Source organism: Notothenia coriiceps, unplaced genomic scaffold (assembly GCF_000735185.1).
Source record: "Notothenia coriiceps isolate Sejong01 unplaced genomic scaffold, NC01 NC01_scaffold00037250, whole genome shotgun sequence".
Lineage (NCBI taxonomy): Eukaryota > Metazoa > Chordata > Actinopteri > Perciformes > Nototheniidae > Notothenia > Notothenia coriiceps.
Window position 1 is genome coordinate 5,274,435 of NW_011369951.1, and position 17,140 is coordinate 5,291,574.

A 17,140-nucleotide genomic window follows, 5' to 3' on the forward strand; every position below is an offset into this window, starting at 1 on the left:
AATTAGTTGGATATTACCATCCTGTTGAACATCTGAAAAGCTCAGAGCATAAATTCCAGTCCAGCCGGCTTCACTTATATCCGTAAGGTTGCCCCTTCATGTGGAAGCTTCTGGGCGTGTTATAGTTCCTGAGGGAGGGCAGTCATTTCAGCTACTAAATGGACAGTTTCATATGTGTGTACCTGCAGAGACGTGTGTGTATAATGATCATGAGTGTATGATGAGTCTGATCTTTGCTTCCTGTAGCCTCTCGAGACTGCAGGTCTTGCTGAGCTGTTACGACCCATCTGAACCCGTGTGTCTGGGGGAGAGGTACGGCTACGGCCTGAGCCAAGGGGGCTACAGCTACATCACGGGAGGTGGAGGGTGAGTTTCATAGCTCGGACGCTCAGGGAATAATGATGAAAGATACAGATGCAACAGAGAGACTATAAAATATGTAATGGAAAACCTGTAATATTTTATTTACAGATACATCATTTAAATTCAGTTTAAAGCTGTGCAGCTCCCTGTGGTTTGCAGGCTGCCTTACAGTAAATATACTCAATAAAAATGTGGAATAAATCACCACAAAATGCAGTAAACAGACGGTCAGTTTATAAGACAAGAGAGGGAGTCATTACTTTATCCTCATACTACAGTATACAAACTGTTGGTTACTGCAAGAAAACATACTGTACACTAATACAAATTCTAAAAGATACTTATTTTCTTATAACAAGTGGACAATAAGTAGAAGTTATATTTCAGCTGTCAGTGCTGGAGCAAAGCTCTCCAACAGATTCATCAGTAGATTTGAGTGAACAGTGTGAGAAACTATTCAGGGTTACTTCACTCGCCGTGACACTTAACAGCCCTGCAACTGCCAGTTTTTCTCAAAAGTGATATCTTCTAATAACTGTTTTGAGTGGCAATGAGTAGTTTTTATTATGGCAGCTCGAGATTTGTTTCTTCATATATAATTGCATCTCTTTTCAAAGAGATGTCGTATCCTTGTTGTGCAGAGCCACATCTCCCTCACGGCTTGTTTTTCAGTTGTACTCACTACGCTGCCGCCCTCTTACCGACTGAATAACATAAGCTTAAGATGACAGTTGAAAGACATGCTTATTATTTTCTGGTCATTTCTAACAATAACTCTAAACTGATCATTTACATTTCAGTTAAATTGTCTGAATGTAGCTGCGTTGTGTATCTGCTCTCTCTGATGTCCCTCTCTGTGTGGCTGCAGTATGGTGTTCAGCAGGGAGGCTGTGGTCCAGCTCCTGAACAGTGGCTGTAAGTGCTACAGCAATGATGCGCCGGATGACATGGTGCTGGGAATGTGCCTCAATGCCATTGGACTTCCTGTCACACACAGTGCTCTTTTCCACCAGGTAGTATTCACAATCTTTCAATACATTCTGTGTGTCCCCGTCTGTGTATTTGTACCTAAGGTGGTCATACTGAGTTTTTTCCCCCTCTTTTCTTGGAATGAAAATCCATCACAATATTTCTTTAGCAAAAATATACTGGAAAAGGTTTTTTCGGCTTAGTGCCAATAGAATTCTTATTTGTAACTGGCCAATTTCTGATATCAAAGGCATTACACACCCCCACAGGTGTTTTTTGTTCACGATGCGCTTAAATCTCAATACTTATGAATTAAGGATATCAGGAATTTCTGAGAGCAAACAGAATAAATATGTGAGGCATTATCATGTCACATTCACGCCACATGGGGCTCATGGGATGACTTGCATGTGTCTAACTTGCAACTATCCACATCATTGGACATCTCATTGATTTCTGCAGAACTGTTTTTTTAAAGGTTAAAGATATTTTGCAATGACATTTAGGCACTATATAAATTATATATAAGTCCAATTACAATTACAATGGATCCGAATGGGCATCCATGTTGTCAAGTTGGAAGTCAGCTTGTCATACTAGGAAAAGCATGTGTGTATTTTATACATAACAATACATTAACAAGAGGTATGGTAGGTAGGCAAGTATCTCAGTAGGTTGTGACAGTGAGCCAGCATGCACAATAACAAAACTGAAGAATCTAAATGGAATTCAGCCATTGTTCATTTAATAACTTCAACATGTTGTGTTCAACACAGACAGCAGAGTGAGAGTTGTGTCAACCAAAAGACATCAATACCACTCACTGTCTCGATTAGCAGAGATGAGTGAAATCAGTTTGAAAAAGCAACATATTGATTTAACCCAAAATGAATGGTTACTCTGTCAATGAATCAGACAATAAAATTAACAAATTGCCTCAACATTTATTCTTGTTTGAATCCCTTCATACAAACAATGGTCCCAGTTGCTCAGTTTTCAGTATGCACTATCTGTTTCCACATACTCTTTCATGCCTTCATTCTTGTTGCCTGTAGCACTTGCACACAGTCTCTTGTCGCTGCTTCCAGATATAAATTACTGTACTTAATCTTATCTTTCAGGCACGCCCAGAGGACTACGCCAGAGACTTCTTAGCTCACCAGGTGCCCATCTCTTTCCATAAACACTGGAACATCGACCCCATTGCTGTTTTCAACAAATGGCTGAAGGATGACTTGAGGACAAAAGCTGCAGAGGGACTGGATAAAAGCACTAAGACAGAGTTATAAACATTTTAAGCACACAACTAGTGTGTGTGTGTGTGTGTGTGTGTGTGTGTGTGTGTGTGTGTGTGTGTGTGTGTGTGTGTGTGTGTGTGTGTGTGTGTGTGTGTGTGTGTGTGTGTGTGTGTGTGTGGTCATGGACCTGAAGTATTGCCCTTCACAGATGTAAATGTTTTTGTATTGTTAATGTTGAAGTGTTATTTAGAGGGACCATGTGAGTGTGTGTCCATGACTAAATCTGTGAGTGTCTTCATGACCGAGTTGCATGTTATTTTGAAAATATGCACACTATGTGTATATTTATATCCTATGAATAATCTCAACCCTACAGAGATCTTCTCTGGGAGATACTGTGTCTTTTAAAAAAAAAAAATCACTAATGCTGTACAATGTGCTCTATTTTGACATAAAAGTATAAATACTTCAGAACTGTGTGCATTCGTTTTCATTCAAGGCTTAAAATATGATTTAGTTTAAACCAGTAATTAACTAATATAAACTAAATTATATTACCAGAAGTTATTTCTAATGTTAAAGGTTAATTGAGGCTAAGACTAAGACAGTAAAACACATGCTGTGTTGGCAGTTTAAGGCATTAAAGCTCTAAAGTAAGCTGAAGGTTTAGAATTACTCCATTATTAAAAGGGTCCAACTGCTGCTTAGGCAGATAAGAGTCTTAACTTTACATTACTTTTGTTTTTACTTACTTACTACTTCAAGACCCTCTGTTTCTCAATGCTCTCTTTGAACCCAATTGCAGGAACTAAAAAGGAGCATGAATGTCATAGACATACTTTCTTGTAATATATATAAGCTGATATCCTGCAGAATGAGGTAGAAATTAGTTTTATCAACGTCTATACACATTTTTCATTAGGACCTTTTTTCTCAAAGAATGATTTGTCTCATATAAAAAAATGAATTGGCAGACCCAATGATTTGCTGACCATTAAAGGTCGTTTATAGACCTTGAGTCTCAGTTGAAGAATTAAACCTTCCTCCTGGCTGTTTGCCACGCTAAAAGAATAATTTGCAGCTGTAATACTTCATTCAGAAAGAAATAGAGCCGGCTGCTGCCTCATGGTAGCGAAAGCATTAGAAAAACCTGATTTCTGATTTCTATGAATTAGTTCAGATTAATTACACTGCGCTAATGAAAATCTGAAAATGCCATTACTGTCAGTCCATGGAAGACCTACTGTAATACAGAAAATGTCCCTCTGTTAGTAATGTGGTGCTAAATTTACACTGTCCCAATAGTACAGAAGGCCAACTCGAGTTCATGAGAAGTCATTTAGCCTCAGGCATTTGACCAGTGCAATAAGTCAAGGAGACATCTGCTCTCACACCTATGAATTGTAGCCTTTTTGCAGGAAACAAGTTAAATTCCTTGAGGGACTCACCCACACATGGAGAGATGAGTGGTGGTAAGACAGCACTGAGGGAAATACTCCTTAATTCTAAGCAGGTCCACACAACATGCTTGCTTCGCCAATTTTTCTAGTGTGTCAGCAACAACTTCCGACTCGAGTTAGACTTTGTTTGATGTTGAATTTAAAGCTTTAATCCTCTTCCAAAGCAGTCAAACAGGGAGAAGAGTGTAGTTCTGTATTTCCTCCAAAAGACATTGTCTATTTTCTGTTCAGTGCAGCTTCTGAGTTTTTAGATAAACTGAGCTAACCCCTGTTGGAATTTTGAACTGCTGGTTTATATTATTATTAGGTCTATTATGGCTCAGAAAAATACAGAATTCTTTCATTATTATTTATTTTATTGGTCTACCTTGTGTTGATTTGACCTTTAAACTCCTGCTGAGATTTTACAGATTGAAATGATTTAAGTATCGTTATTCTACAAAGTGATGTCCTTGCCTTGACTGCAGCTTTCAATGTACATTTGATTATCATTATAGTCACTAAAGGGATTTTAGTGCCTTCATTTTGCTCTGTGAACTTTTCTAACTATGTTCCTTTTTAGTCCATCGTCCCCATTTCTATCATCCAGGGAGATTGGGCCGACTTGGTCATATGTCTCTGAGGCTTAACCTGACACGATTCATCCTTTTAAGATTTAAAAAAATCCAACTACATCTTTTGTTATAAAGGTCGTTTTATACTTTCTCTCACTTGGCCCTCTTAAAACTGTGGATATCTTATTTTGACATTTGGACTAACCCTTTAGAATACTGTGGATTGTGTTGGAAACAGGAGCTGAAAAGTGGACTCTCCATCATGTGAAGCAGTAAATGACATGTAGTTTGTAAATGAACTGTAAAGAAAGTTTAGGTTTTTAACATTTTAAGTGTCTGCCTTTACCTTTGTGAAATCTGGGGCTCAGATTGCCGGATTAATATTCACAAAGCTTTTTCGAAATGAAAGAATGTGTGAGCCATGGAGAGATCGGCTTGATAGCACTTGGAAAAGTTAGAATTTTCAGTTTGAGCTTGAGTGCATTTTCCTCAGTCTTCACTGTGACCAGCAGGGTCTCCATAAGGGAGTCGAAGAGAAAAGCTGCCACAGTGAGTGTCATCTCAAATCACTGTCAGTCGGCTCAGCTGACGCTTTTATCATCACTCGGTGATCTCACTTGTTGCAAATCTGTTTTCCATCGCTTCAGGGAACAACAGTGACTGTAAGACTTCTCTTATATTTAGAAAAATATATATGAACTGTATATAAACTGTATATAAACTGTATATATAAACATACTTTGATACTTTATACACTGACATTCCCAAACACACATAAATCGTGCCAAATGAAGTGAGACTGGAAGATTTGATTAACCCTATGTGTAACATTGCTGACATTGTTAACAACTTTATATCAATGGAGATTTTAACCGATACTGTCCAATCAAGTTAGGGACTGATTTTGAACATTATGCATGCAAAAGGTGTTCATCAGCAGGAGCCATCTCTTTGCTTGTCTATTTGCGTGAATCATGCTAATGAATGCTGACAAGGCTGTCCAATAAATAATTTTTGATGTAAATGTATAATTACAAGGTTTCCTGTAAGGGTAATATAATTGTGCTTGCACAATTTCACCTAACAGAAGAAACTCAGTGTCAAATTGTTATACGGGGCTTGAGAGGGATCTCTTGTAGAGAGGCAGAGTGTTTTTTACAGAGGGTGATAAACGTGTGCAGATGTACCGGTATGTGGGCGGGTTGCAATAAAAGCCAGGCCAAGGACAAGTGTTCAAGGTCAGATAGCTACAAGTTCTTAACCACCGCTTACAAAAGATTAATTTTATAGTGAGATCAACAGTAAATTATATATTGTGCTGTCAGACTGATAGGGAATAAGATCCTAATATTCCTGCATTCTCACTCTCTTATTCCAAAAGAAAATTAGATTGGATCAATATATATTGTATTCTGGTTGGCAGGGAAAATTGTCTTGAACATGGAAGTTGCAGTCGCAAGGACATGAAAAAAGCAGCGCCGGAAGAAGAAAAAATATAATATATCAAACTACAACTAATGACATACACCATGGGGACATTTTTTTTCGTGAAATTACTGTACGCTCAGCATAAATAAATAATAGGAACTGAGGAAAGCATAGGGATGTGAGTTTGTGCTGTGGAGACCCAGACTATCATTCTGAGTTAATCAGTTTTATTGTCAGGGGAACAACAGACTCTGTGTATCTGCAGAGGCTGCATGCGACACTGTATCACCCGCCTGATGGGGAGAGGGGTATTAGCTGTCCAAGATGAGAGTGGAGTCAGCTGATATACTGGAGATGCACTTACCGTATGCATATTTTCCTGTGTGATTAACTTTTTATGGATACTACTATACAGTGTACAAAAAGAGCAAAGATAAAATTGGTATTAAGGTCAAGAAGTTAACACCCAAAAAACAAACCTCAACATAAATCACCAAAATACAGCATTGACAGTATAAAAATAACTAACATTTCCTGAGATGTAATGTTGGCAGCATGATCTTAAGTTGTTTTTTATGACCCAAATGTAGTTTTTATAGCGTCCCCATGGCCTTATGATACACTAACAGTTATTGGTTCTCTTCAACAGCTGCACATTGATGGCAGTAAGGACTGACCTTGAATCGTTACCTGCTGATGAGTGGTGCTGCTCATGACAAGTAAGCTGATCTTTATGAGGAAAATCTCTGGAGTGTGACTTTAATTTTCAACTGCAACTTGATATATTTATGGGAAGGACATGAACTGTATACAGTATAACCTGATGCGCTAATGATGCGGATGTTTGGAGTGTGTTTTTTTTTTTAAGCAGTCATTGGTGTTAAAATGAACAAGGTTTGTGGAGAGGCTAGCAGCTTCTCTGGTGATATTCATGGGCTCAGGAAAAGTATTAACTTCAACAACTTTGCTGAAAGTGAGAAAGGAGTGGGAGCACTTGATTATGTGAGCCTTCACCTCCAGTTCCCGACACTATATGAGCTGCACGTATGGAGGTTGACCCAGCTGCGGGATTAGGGGAGAGTTGGGTATTACTGTCATGGAGGGAAATATGCGCTGTATGATTTTGCTCCAGCACTACACCTCTTTTATTACTGCAGTCTAAGGAGTATATTGTGGTTTTGTCTGGTATGTTAATGCAAAATGCAGCATCTTGTACCCCCAGTATTAGGCTAGGCATGGTGTGGCTCTTTGAGGTTATTGGTGCTTTAGAAATACCTGCGTACAGTTTGTCCTCTGAATTTGACCTGACCCATTTTTTTAGGAGACACACTGCTTCACCTGGGGAGCAACTCCACTTCTGATTCAACTGTCCTTGACTGAGGCACATCAATTTCAGTGTGTGTTACAAAAACACTGGTCTGCTTTCACATTCAGCAAGACCACCGTTAATATGACATTTAATAATCATAAAATACAAAGTGAGTGAGCAAAGCAGCTTGGTGTGCAGGTGCTTGCTTTGATACTGTAAATGTGCAATGAAACAGCACGGTGTGATGAATTCCTCCCCCACATTTGAAACACAGAAAGCAGAGAAAAAAGCCACCTGTTCACTTTCATCTCTCCATGAAATGTAATTATTGTGAGAGGTGTGGAAAAGGAGAAGCAGCATAAGGTCCATAAGTCACAGCTGTGGGCTCTGATATGCGAAGAAAAGTCTGGAAGTACTGCCCTGTTCCTTCCACATTTTTGGATCAAAGATGGGAGGCCACTGTTTGAACTTCTCACTTTAAGTGTTTGATTACCTGAAAGGGAAGACTTTCTTTTCATTATAGTAAGGTGATGTTCGTTACAAAAAATATTGAGTTCTTTAACAGTCAGTTGTGAGTCTCAAAAGTACAGGAATTTCATATAGTACTGCTTAAAGGATGTCTGTGTTTTTCACACAATATTAGATTCCTCACTTCCTTTGAACTCACAATGACCTCTGCCCAATTTCAGTATTTTAGGTTGCCAAATGGGTCTTTAATCACAGCTCCATTTGTAAATCAAATGGTGGTACTTCATCCAGATGGACACCTTGTTGTTTAAGCTGGTACATTTTAGGATCTGCACCACTAACAGTTGCCAGAAACACAGAAAACACTGTTGGAAACATGTGCCTATGAGGAAATTAGGCAGTAAAAATACCATGCTTCATTTTTAACATCAAAGTTTTCTGACTTTGATGTAGATGGTGGGAAATAAAATTGGAATCGTTTCAGAATAGCTCATAATCCTCTTATGGCATGTTGTTAGTGGTGTTTTTTGATGTTCAGAATCAAATCAGCCAGCAGCAAAAGCACAGGTTAGAACCGGGGAAGACTAACATAACAACGTTTTTGATGGAGATAGCGCATCTAAGGAGTAAAATAAAGGGACAATCTTCATCATGCAAATGTCCCCCCTGAAAATGACATTTTTTGTCATTATTTATTTTACTAAAATCCAGCCTTGATCCCTGATTCATGACCTATTCACATTTTGTCCCAAACAAAATTCCCAATGAAAGTTCCATATTAACATTTGTGAGGATATTTAGAGTGAAAGTAGACTACATGAATAACAATACCGTGAACTTATGACCTGTAGCCCTTTAGCAAGAATAATGGGTTAGGTGGGGAGCAGTTTTGAAGCATTCATTTCAATGAAGAGCAGAATTAAAAAGCCAGGTTACCCAGGAAGAATTCCAAAGTTACATTTCTAAAGATGTTTTCATTGTTGTGTTTAACTGTGACCGGCAACTACTCTGGGTTCATTGTTAATGTTGGTTCATTGCGGGCCCGGCGCCACGAGGGGGCAAAAGGGGGCATTGCCCCCTCAGTTGTATTCTTTGCCCCCTCACTTTGAGCATCATTCATCCATCAAAAAGTCCAATAAATGTCACAATTATAAAATAACTTTAAATAATGATTTCCCCCAATACACGTTACTATGTTTAGATCAGATATCAATCAATCAATGTTTATCAATCAATGTTTATTTATATAGCCCAATATCACAAATGTTACATTTGTCTCAGTGGACTTCACAGTTTGTACAGAATATCAGTATGACAATACGACACCCTCTGTCCTTAGACCCTCACATCGTACAAGGAAAAACTTCCAGAGAAAACCCACAGTTTAAAGGGAAAAATGGGAGAAACCTCAGGGAGAGCAACAGAGGAGGGATCCCTCTCCCAGGACGGACAGACGTGCAATAGATGCCGTGTGTAAATTGAAAAGATAATACATTTGCAACATAGGTAGTCCAAATGTTTGGAAATGCATGTGTGTATAATAGGAAGATGAATCCACGAGGATATCCATCCAGGACTTATGATCCAGGACCACAGCCACGACTCAAGATCCAGGACTCGCAATCCATGACACAGGACCGCAGGATCATCCATGACTCCGGATCCCGGCGTATATAGACACCAAAAAGAAAGAAATGTGGGGAAGCTGGGTTAATCGGAACATGAGAGTACACAGGTATAGACAGAGAGAAGGAAGAAGTAAGATGTCCCCCGACAAACTAAGCCTATATCAGCAAAACTAGGGGCTGAATCTAATCAGCCCTAACTAAAGCTTTATCAAAAGGAAAGGTACTTAAGACGCACTCTTAAAACGGAATAGGTGTCTGCCGTCCGAACACAAACTAGGAAGCTGATTCCACAAAAGTGGAGCTTGATAAGAAAAGGCTTGGCTCCCATTGTACTTTTAGAGACTCTAGGAACAACCAACAACCCTGCATTCTTGGAACGCAATGCCCTAGTAGGACAGTAGGGTATAATGAGTTCTTTAAGGTAAGATGGCGCCTGCCCATTAAGGGCTTTGTAGGCGAGAAGAAGAATTTTAAATTCTATCCTGTGTTCTATAGGGAGCCAGTGTAAGGCAGCCAGAACAGGAGTNAAAATCTAATGTAAAAGAAGAATACATATATGTAAACTAACAGGCGGGTGTCTAAAATTAGCTAAAATGTATTACAAAAAGAATGTTAACATGTTTATATTGTTGTTTATAAAGCGATTTTGCTCAAGTGTTTTACACGAAGGTATTCAAAATGTTTATTTGATGCAGTGTTTTACATAAAATATGTTTGATACATTGATACTTTACATAATGCACTTTACCGTATTCCCCTGCATTTGAAATAAAATGTATTTGCACTGTTTGAATTGTATTGTACTAATATGATCATATCATGTATCTAGAATAATGAACATGACTGAATAAGGTTGCCAGAACATGATTATAACATTTATAAATCAATGGAATGAAGTTAAAATAACATGACAGAATCATGTTGCCAGAACGTGATTGAAACATGTATGAATAACTTTGTTCAATTACATTAGGTTAAGTTAATATTTATGTGTTTAACCTAGACAACTGGATCGAGTGCTGCCAAAGCAAACGATTAATGTGCAACCAATGTCCACTATTCAATCACTTAGATCCAACGACTTATTTGTTTCAGCTTCTCATCTTTTTTGCAGGTTCCATACAATATTTGAACTGGTTAAGTGAAGAGCAGAAGCCACTTTTCAAATCGTACACAATCCTTTTCCCATGCCATTGCTGTCAACACCTATCCATGCTGAACGTTGCTAAGATATTATTGATTGGGGTGTGGCCAAAAGTGCAATATGCTTCAAAATGTAACTGACAGAGAGCAGTGCTTTTGTTCTGTGTCCACTGTGCCCATGGATTTTATTTTATTTCAAGATTTTTAATTACGTCGCTAAACTCCTTGAAAAGGTCCTCTTCCTTTTCTCCAAGGTACTCGACAAGGATGGCTATAGTTCTCTGCGTACTTCAATTGTATTGTGCTATTTTTGAAAAAGGAAAAAAAGAGAAATTACCTAAATTAATATATTCTGAATGGGTGACTGCCAACATCTTGCATTTCGATATTGGGACCTTTCAGATTGGTAGTTCACAAACCACCCCACTGCATGGCTGGATATGCCAATACTGAGTAGCCTCTGCTTTAAGATGCAATGATCAACGGTGTCAAACGCTTTGGAAAGGTCAATAAATAGAGCTGCACAACTCTGCTTATTATCTAAAATACTCGTAATGTCATTCACCGCTTTCATTGTCGCAGTGATGGTGCTATGTTGCTTTCTGAAGCCTGACTGATTTTTAGACAGGATATCATTTTTACATAAAAACTCCTTTACTTGTTCACTCACTAGGCGTTCGAGCACCTTCGCCAGAACTGACAATTTAGAGATTGGCCTATAGTTATTTAAAATAGTTGCCTCCCCTCCTTTTAGTAAAGGCAAGACATAAGCGGACTTCCATACTTTTGGAATTGCATTTGTGCTGAGGGAGAGGTTAAAAAGAGTAGTAAGAGGAAGAGCAATAAAATCTGCAGCTATCTTTAAAAAGAAAGGTTCTACGTTGTCCGGGCCAGCCGGTTTCTTAGGATCTAATTTAGATAATGCTTCATGAACAACATTAACAGTAAAAGGAGTAAAACTGAAAGGGTTTTCCAGACCACATTGTTCAGAGTCACGGATTGGGGTGTTCACAGAAGCAGAGTTAGAAACAGAATCAAACAGAGAGCCACAGGACACAAAATGCTTATTAAAGCAATTTAACATGGTGGCCCTGTCCGATATAGAGCCAGATGCTGTGGTAAGGCACGGAGGTAGCTCATTACGGATCTCACCAGTGGATATCGATTTTATGGCTTTCCAAAATTTCCTAGGATTATTTAGGTTTTCAGGGGTAACTGACAAAATAGTAGACTTTTGACATTTGAAGTGAAGCTATGCCTTAGCTGCCTAAAACGCAGCCATTCTACCTCTGAGCCAGATTTCCTAGCCTTTGCCCAGGTCTTGTTTCTCTCATCAAGGAGACTAGACAGTTCAGCAGAAAACCAAGGATTGTCTCGTCCCTTTACTCTAAATTTACGCAGGGGTGCATGTCTATCAATAATCTCCATAAAACCAAGATAAAAATAAGACCATGCAGTTTCTACATCAGCACACAGATCGATTTTTCCCCAATCAAACCCAAACAGATCATGTACAAAACCCTGCTCCACAAAATGTTTTATGTCTCTCTTAATAATAATACAAGGTTTAACCTTTTGAACCTTAGTGTCCCTAATTGTGGCTACAACACAGTGGTCACTCACATCATTCGCAAATACTCCCACAGATGAGTATTTATAGGGAACATTAGTTAAAATGAGATCAATTAGGGAGGATTTATTAGGGGACTTAATGTTAGGACGAGTAGGACTGTCAACAATCTGAGTAACATTCAAAGAGATACAAAGGTTTTTAAAATCCTCTGACACTGCAGTTAACCAGTCCCAGTTAAAATCTCCAAGTAGCACTATTTCCTTGTAGTCTAGTTGTGATAAAAGATTTGCTAGCGAAGACAAGGAGTCCTTGACAGCTGAGGGGGGTCTGTAACAGCCCACCACCATGACCTGTTGCCCCTTTGCCACTTCTATATTTAAGGCTAAAAATTTGAATTGCTTACTGATAGATTTGGAAACTAATGTGGATACACTGAACTTATTCTTAACATAAATGGCAACGCCACCACCTTTATTAGGCCGGTCGGAACGATACACATTATAACCTTTAAGGCAATGTCAGAGGCCAAAATAGATTTATTTAGCCATGTTTCTGATAAAACAATGACGTCAGCGTCAGTCGAGCTTGCCCAAATGCGGACAAAATCTAGTTTACCTAACAGACTGCGCACATTCAAATGGATGAAACCCAACCCAGACCTAGCTTTAAAATCAGCAGGAGTAGCGATCTGACTACTACTACTGGGCGGACCAGGGTTAGGTTGTACATTTCCTGACAGTAATAGCAACAAAAAAAACAGGCATCTTTTCCTCTTAATCGACACACATACATTGTCATCTACTTTAGAAACACCGGAAAAGTCTGCGAGAGTGTGATTTGAGCTTAAGAAGCAGTCCTGAAGAACCATCATCGCAGGAAAACAAAAAAGACAAACATATTTTGTCGAGCAGATTGTCTGTGACAAGGCAACCGGTAATTGTTTGTGCAACACATCCGAACCTTTGCAGGGGATGCCCACTGCGGGTGGCAGAACAGACCTGAATCCAGTAGACTTCTCAGAAAGACTAGAGATCTTCTCATAGTCCAAAACAGTTAACAGGCACAGCAGAATCCCGATATGGGCCATTTTCCCAGACCAGCACACAGTATCCGCGATGTTCCTGGAGCAAATCAGCACAGCAGCAAAGGACAGGCGAAAGCAGCAGCGTGGAAGCACTCCGGTCCCTCCGTGGTATCCCCGGGGTGAAAGCAGGCCTCTGCAACAGCAGAACCAGGACAGGTGGAAAGCAGGCCCCAGCCGTGGTAAAATCCTCCTCCGCACAGCAGCACACGCCCGGTGGAAGCAGGCCAAGCCCGAAGCGTGGATCCACTCCGTCTCTCCGCGACGACTCCCGGGTAAAAACCTCTCCAGTACAGCCGTACTCTACAGGTGGGAGCAGGCCTCCGTAGATCGCAGATCGCAGGCAGCAACAGGTGGAGCCGCTCCGTCTCTTCGCGACGAGCAGGCCTCCGTAGATCGCAGATCGCAGGCAGCAACAGGTCTCTTCGCGATGTCTCCGGGGGAAAAACACCCCAGCACAGCCGCACTCGACAGGTGGGAGTAGGCCTCCGCAGATCGCAGACAACTAAAACTACTACTTGTATAAGCAGGGATGGCTAAATGTTTGTAAGCAGGAGAGCTAGATGCTAACAGATGCCAGATGCTAACAGGTAGTGGGAGCCTGTAAAAATTGCGACTGCCTCACGCGAAAGCAATAACAACTGTAATTGCTATGAAGTTTAACCATTGATATAAAGAGAACAGCGTTGGAAGCAATGTTCATTCCCATGAAATCGGACTCTCGAGAACATTGTTCCATTATGGAACAAGTTCACATAGACTTTTGGTTCAATTGTCTGATATTGCACTGATAGAAGCTAAAAGCAGCTAATGTTTGTCGTGATGATACATACATTGCAGACTATTTCTGGGGAAATGTTCGACCAATTTCAAAAATGTGACATACAAATGGAAAAAATTGGGTCGGATTGGAAAACATCGAAAATTCTCTTTATCAAGACGCATTTTCACTTGACCTCTCAAGGCATAACAAATAATCAAGTCTGCATTCAGGTATGACTGATCATCTGTCATTGTCTCACATTTAACAGGATATTGAACGTCAGCAGGTTTGATGTCCACAAACAAAGAGGAAAGAGCATTAAGCTTTAGAAAGACAGCAGTGGTATGCTACTGCTCACACTGCATATTATATGGAGAGAAAACAAATCACACTGGATGGTTTTACAAGAGTCAGGCTTATCAAAGCACTCTCAGGTGTGATCACAGACGTAGCATCCGCTCAAACCTGGGATAGTCGTAATTTACCCGTGAGAAGTGGAGTGCACACACAATTCATTGTGAGGAATGTCAGCCAGCGAGGACTGCTCCACAAAAACATCTATTAGTTTAATGACTTTGATGAGAGCATGAAACAACACTGACCAAAACACCAGCGATACCAAGACAGTCTCCCAGGCTGGGGACACAAAGCTGATGTAAAAAAGTAAAGCTTTAGTTAAATAATCTAAACTGTGGGTGTTCAAATGTATCCCACTGCTTATCCATGAAACGTCATAAGATACCCTATACTTTATGTAACCCACTTTGGGAAATGTTTTAATCATGGCAGCATAGATAGGACATCACACATGAATCAGAGGTAAATAAAAAACAATAAAGATACATATCCGCAGTAGAAGATAAAAAAAATATGCAAAACAGTAAATATATACATATCAATAATGAAGGATATATATCTATAGAGTGTATATATATTGAATACAATACGTCATATATCCATTTCTGATAAAACTTGTCACATCTATTCATTTCCACATTACAGGCTTACAAACCTTTTAACTTGGTCTAGAAGAATTTGATACTGACTTCACCTTTCTAAAAACCCCTCATTTTTTTAAATCTTGTGAATGTGTTTTTAGTTATTCCCTTCTGTTCATCCACACTGCTAGGAGGACTGTGAGAAAAAAGCAGTAAAGCTCCACTGTAGCAGTAAATACACAGTGTGGATCAGAACATTGAGTCCAGAGGAGCTCCTGTGACCTGCTGCAGTCCCCCAGCCTGGAGACGCAGTGCAGGGACCCTCACAGCCTCTGAGGAGAGGGTCCATACTGCCCCCTGCTGGGGGGTCTCTGCACAGCACCGCCTGAACACCGGGCATCACAGCTCACCATTTACCTGCTCACCATCTACAATTAGTTTTGTTAATGGGATAAACAGCAGCAAAAGAAACATGATTTCATCTTATATTAGATGACTTCAAACTCCACCCTTAGATAAAGTGATCGATGTAAAAGAAAGAAACCTGCCTGAGTAAGCTACAAAAAAACTGAACTGTTTGTGTGCTGATTTTTTAAATTTGCATTATTTGCATTTGTTGGGGAATTTGTACAACTAAAGTATAAAATAAAAAAATAAAATCTAGTTTAATCAACCTTTTAACTGGCATAATACAGTATACCCTGTGTTTAAGTGATTTTCTGAATATATTAAAGCTGCTGTCTATACTTGTTGGCTCTACATTATTGGGACTTAGACCAAAAGGCAGCCTCACCCTGCACAGCTGCTGGATCTTGCAAAACATCAAAATAAAATAAAGAAGTAATGCGCTTGTGTTTTATGGACCAATGAACATCCGGTAAGGAGCTACTGCTACCGGTGTGGTTTAGGTGTGTGTGACGACATGAAAAGTCACTGTTTCTAATGTTAGTGTAAATGCTGCAGTAGCACCATTTGAGAATAGAACAGTTTATCGTTTGAACGAAAAGCCAATAATGGTGCTACATTAAATAAGATTTCCTCCATGGAAAACATTCTACGACCTTCTTCTAAACTGCCTTCAGAAACAGTTTGATTGACAGATGGTTCATCCGATCACAAGATTTTTCAGAAAGTGTGTGAACATATCCAAACATGTGTCATGTTTTAGATCTGTTCAGTGTCATCGGGGCAGTGAACAGCCTGAGTCCACTAAGGCTGAAGATATCAACAACTAGAGTTTCACTACAGACACAAATAATATTGAATCCTATTTTTGTATTTTTAAAAGATTGCTTTTTCTTTTTGCAACATTCTTTTTGAAGTTCTAAAGTTTATGACCCATATGCATTTATTTTGGTTTTTGTGTGACTACAAAAGTGGTTTTGAATCCAAACGTTGCCTGCACATTGAATTGTCTCTGTCTATGTGTGTTTGTGTGAGCTGGAGATAATAGAAGCCAAAGGTCAGCATTATTACCAGGCAGGCTGCAGGTGATAGCCCTTGCATAACCCAGCTAATGATTAGAAGGTTCTCTGCAAACAGACTAACACTGTCAACAGTGTTTAACCATGTGTAAACCTAAATATTTTGGTAATTATGTCTCTTTTACTTTTTACTTTATTTATGTCGAATGTAAAATCCCAAATAATGTTTTTTCTATCCATTTTGTTTCCAATCTTGTTTGTTCTAACAAGTCTTATTGAGTGCTTTATATGTGTTTCTGATTTCAAGTGGGCGTGCAGAATGATTGTTCTACATCAAGGTCAGTCCGGCTATTGCGTGTATTTCCTAGTTTGCTATCAGCTTAATAGGTTTCTCTCTGTGTGTGTGTGTGTGTGTGTGTGTGTGTGTGTGTGTGTGTGTGTGTGTGTGTGTGTGTGTGTGTGTGTGTGTGTGTGTGTGTGTGTGTGTGTGTGTGTGTGTGTGTGTGTGTGTGTGTGTGTGTGTGTGTGTGTGTGTGTGTGTGTGTGTGTGTGTGTGTGTGTGTGTCTTTGCATAAGCAATGCAATCACAAGTGTAAAGTGTGTGTACTGTATGCACAAGCACACTTATGACTAAATGCATCGGGTAAACTTTAGTGAACCCTTCAGTCTGAAAGCAAAAGCAGTGGAGACGAGTTACATTGTCAGCCATTTTCAGAGACAATAAATGAAGAATAAAGGTGCAAGCTGTGAAGGAGAACGTTAAAATGAGGCCTGATTGGTGTTTAAAGAGAAAAGGAATTG

At 39.5% G+C, this 17,140-nt stretch overlaps 1 protein-coding gene across 1 annotated transcript in view; it reads left to right on the forward strand.

The window, feature by feature from the left end:
• Positions 1-3,034, forward strand: part of LOC104966774 (beta-1,3-glucosyltransferase-like) — a 265,583-nt gene extending 262,549 nt beyond the window's left edge. The window contains exons 13-15 of the mRNA XM_010796060.1: positions 247-366; positions 1,232-1,376; positions 2,454-3,034. Coding sequence (XP_010794362.1) covers positions 247-366; positions 1,232-1,376; positions 2,454-2,621 — 433 coding nt within the window. The 3' untranslated portion in view covers positions 2,622-3,034. The remainder of the gene's footprint in view (positions 1-246; positions 367-1,231; positions 1,377-2,453) is intronic.
• The last annotated feature ends 14,106 nt before the right edge of the window (positions 3,035-17,140 follow it).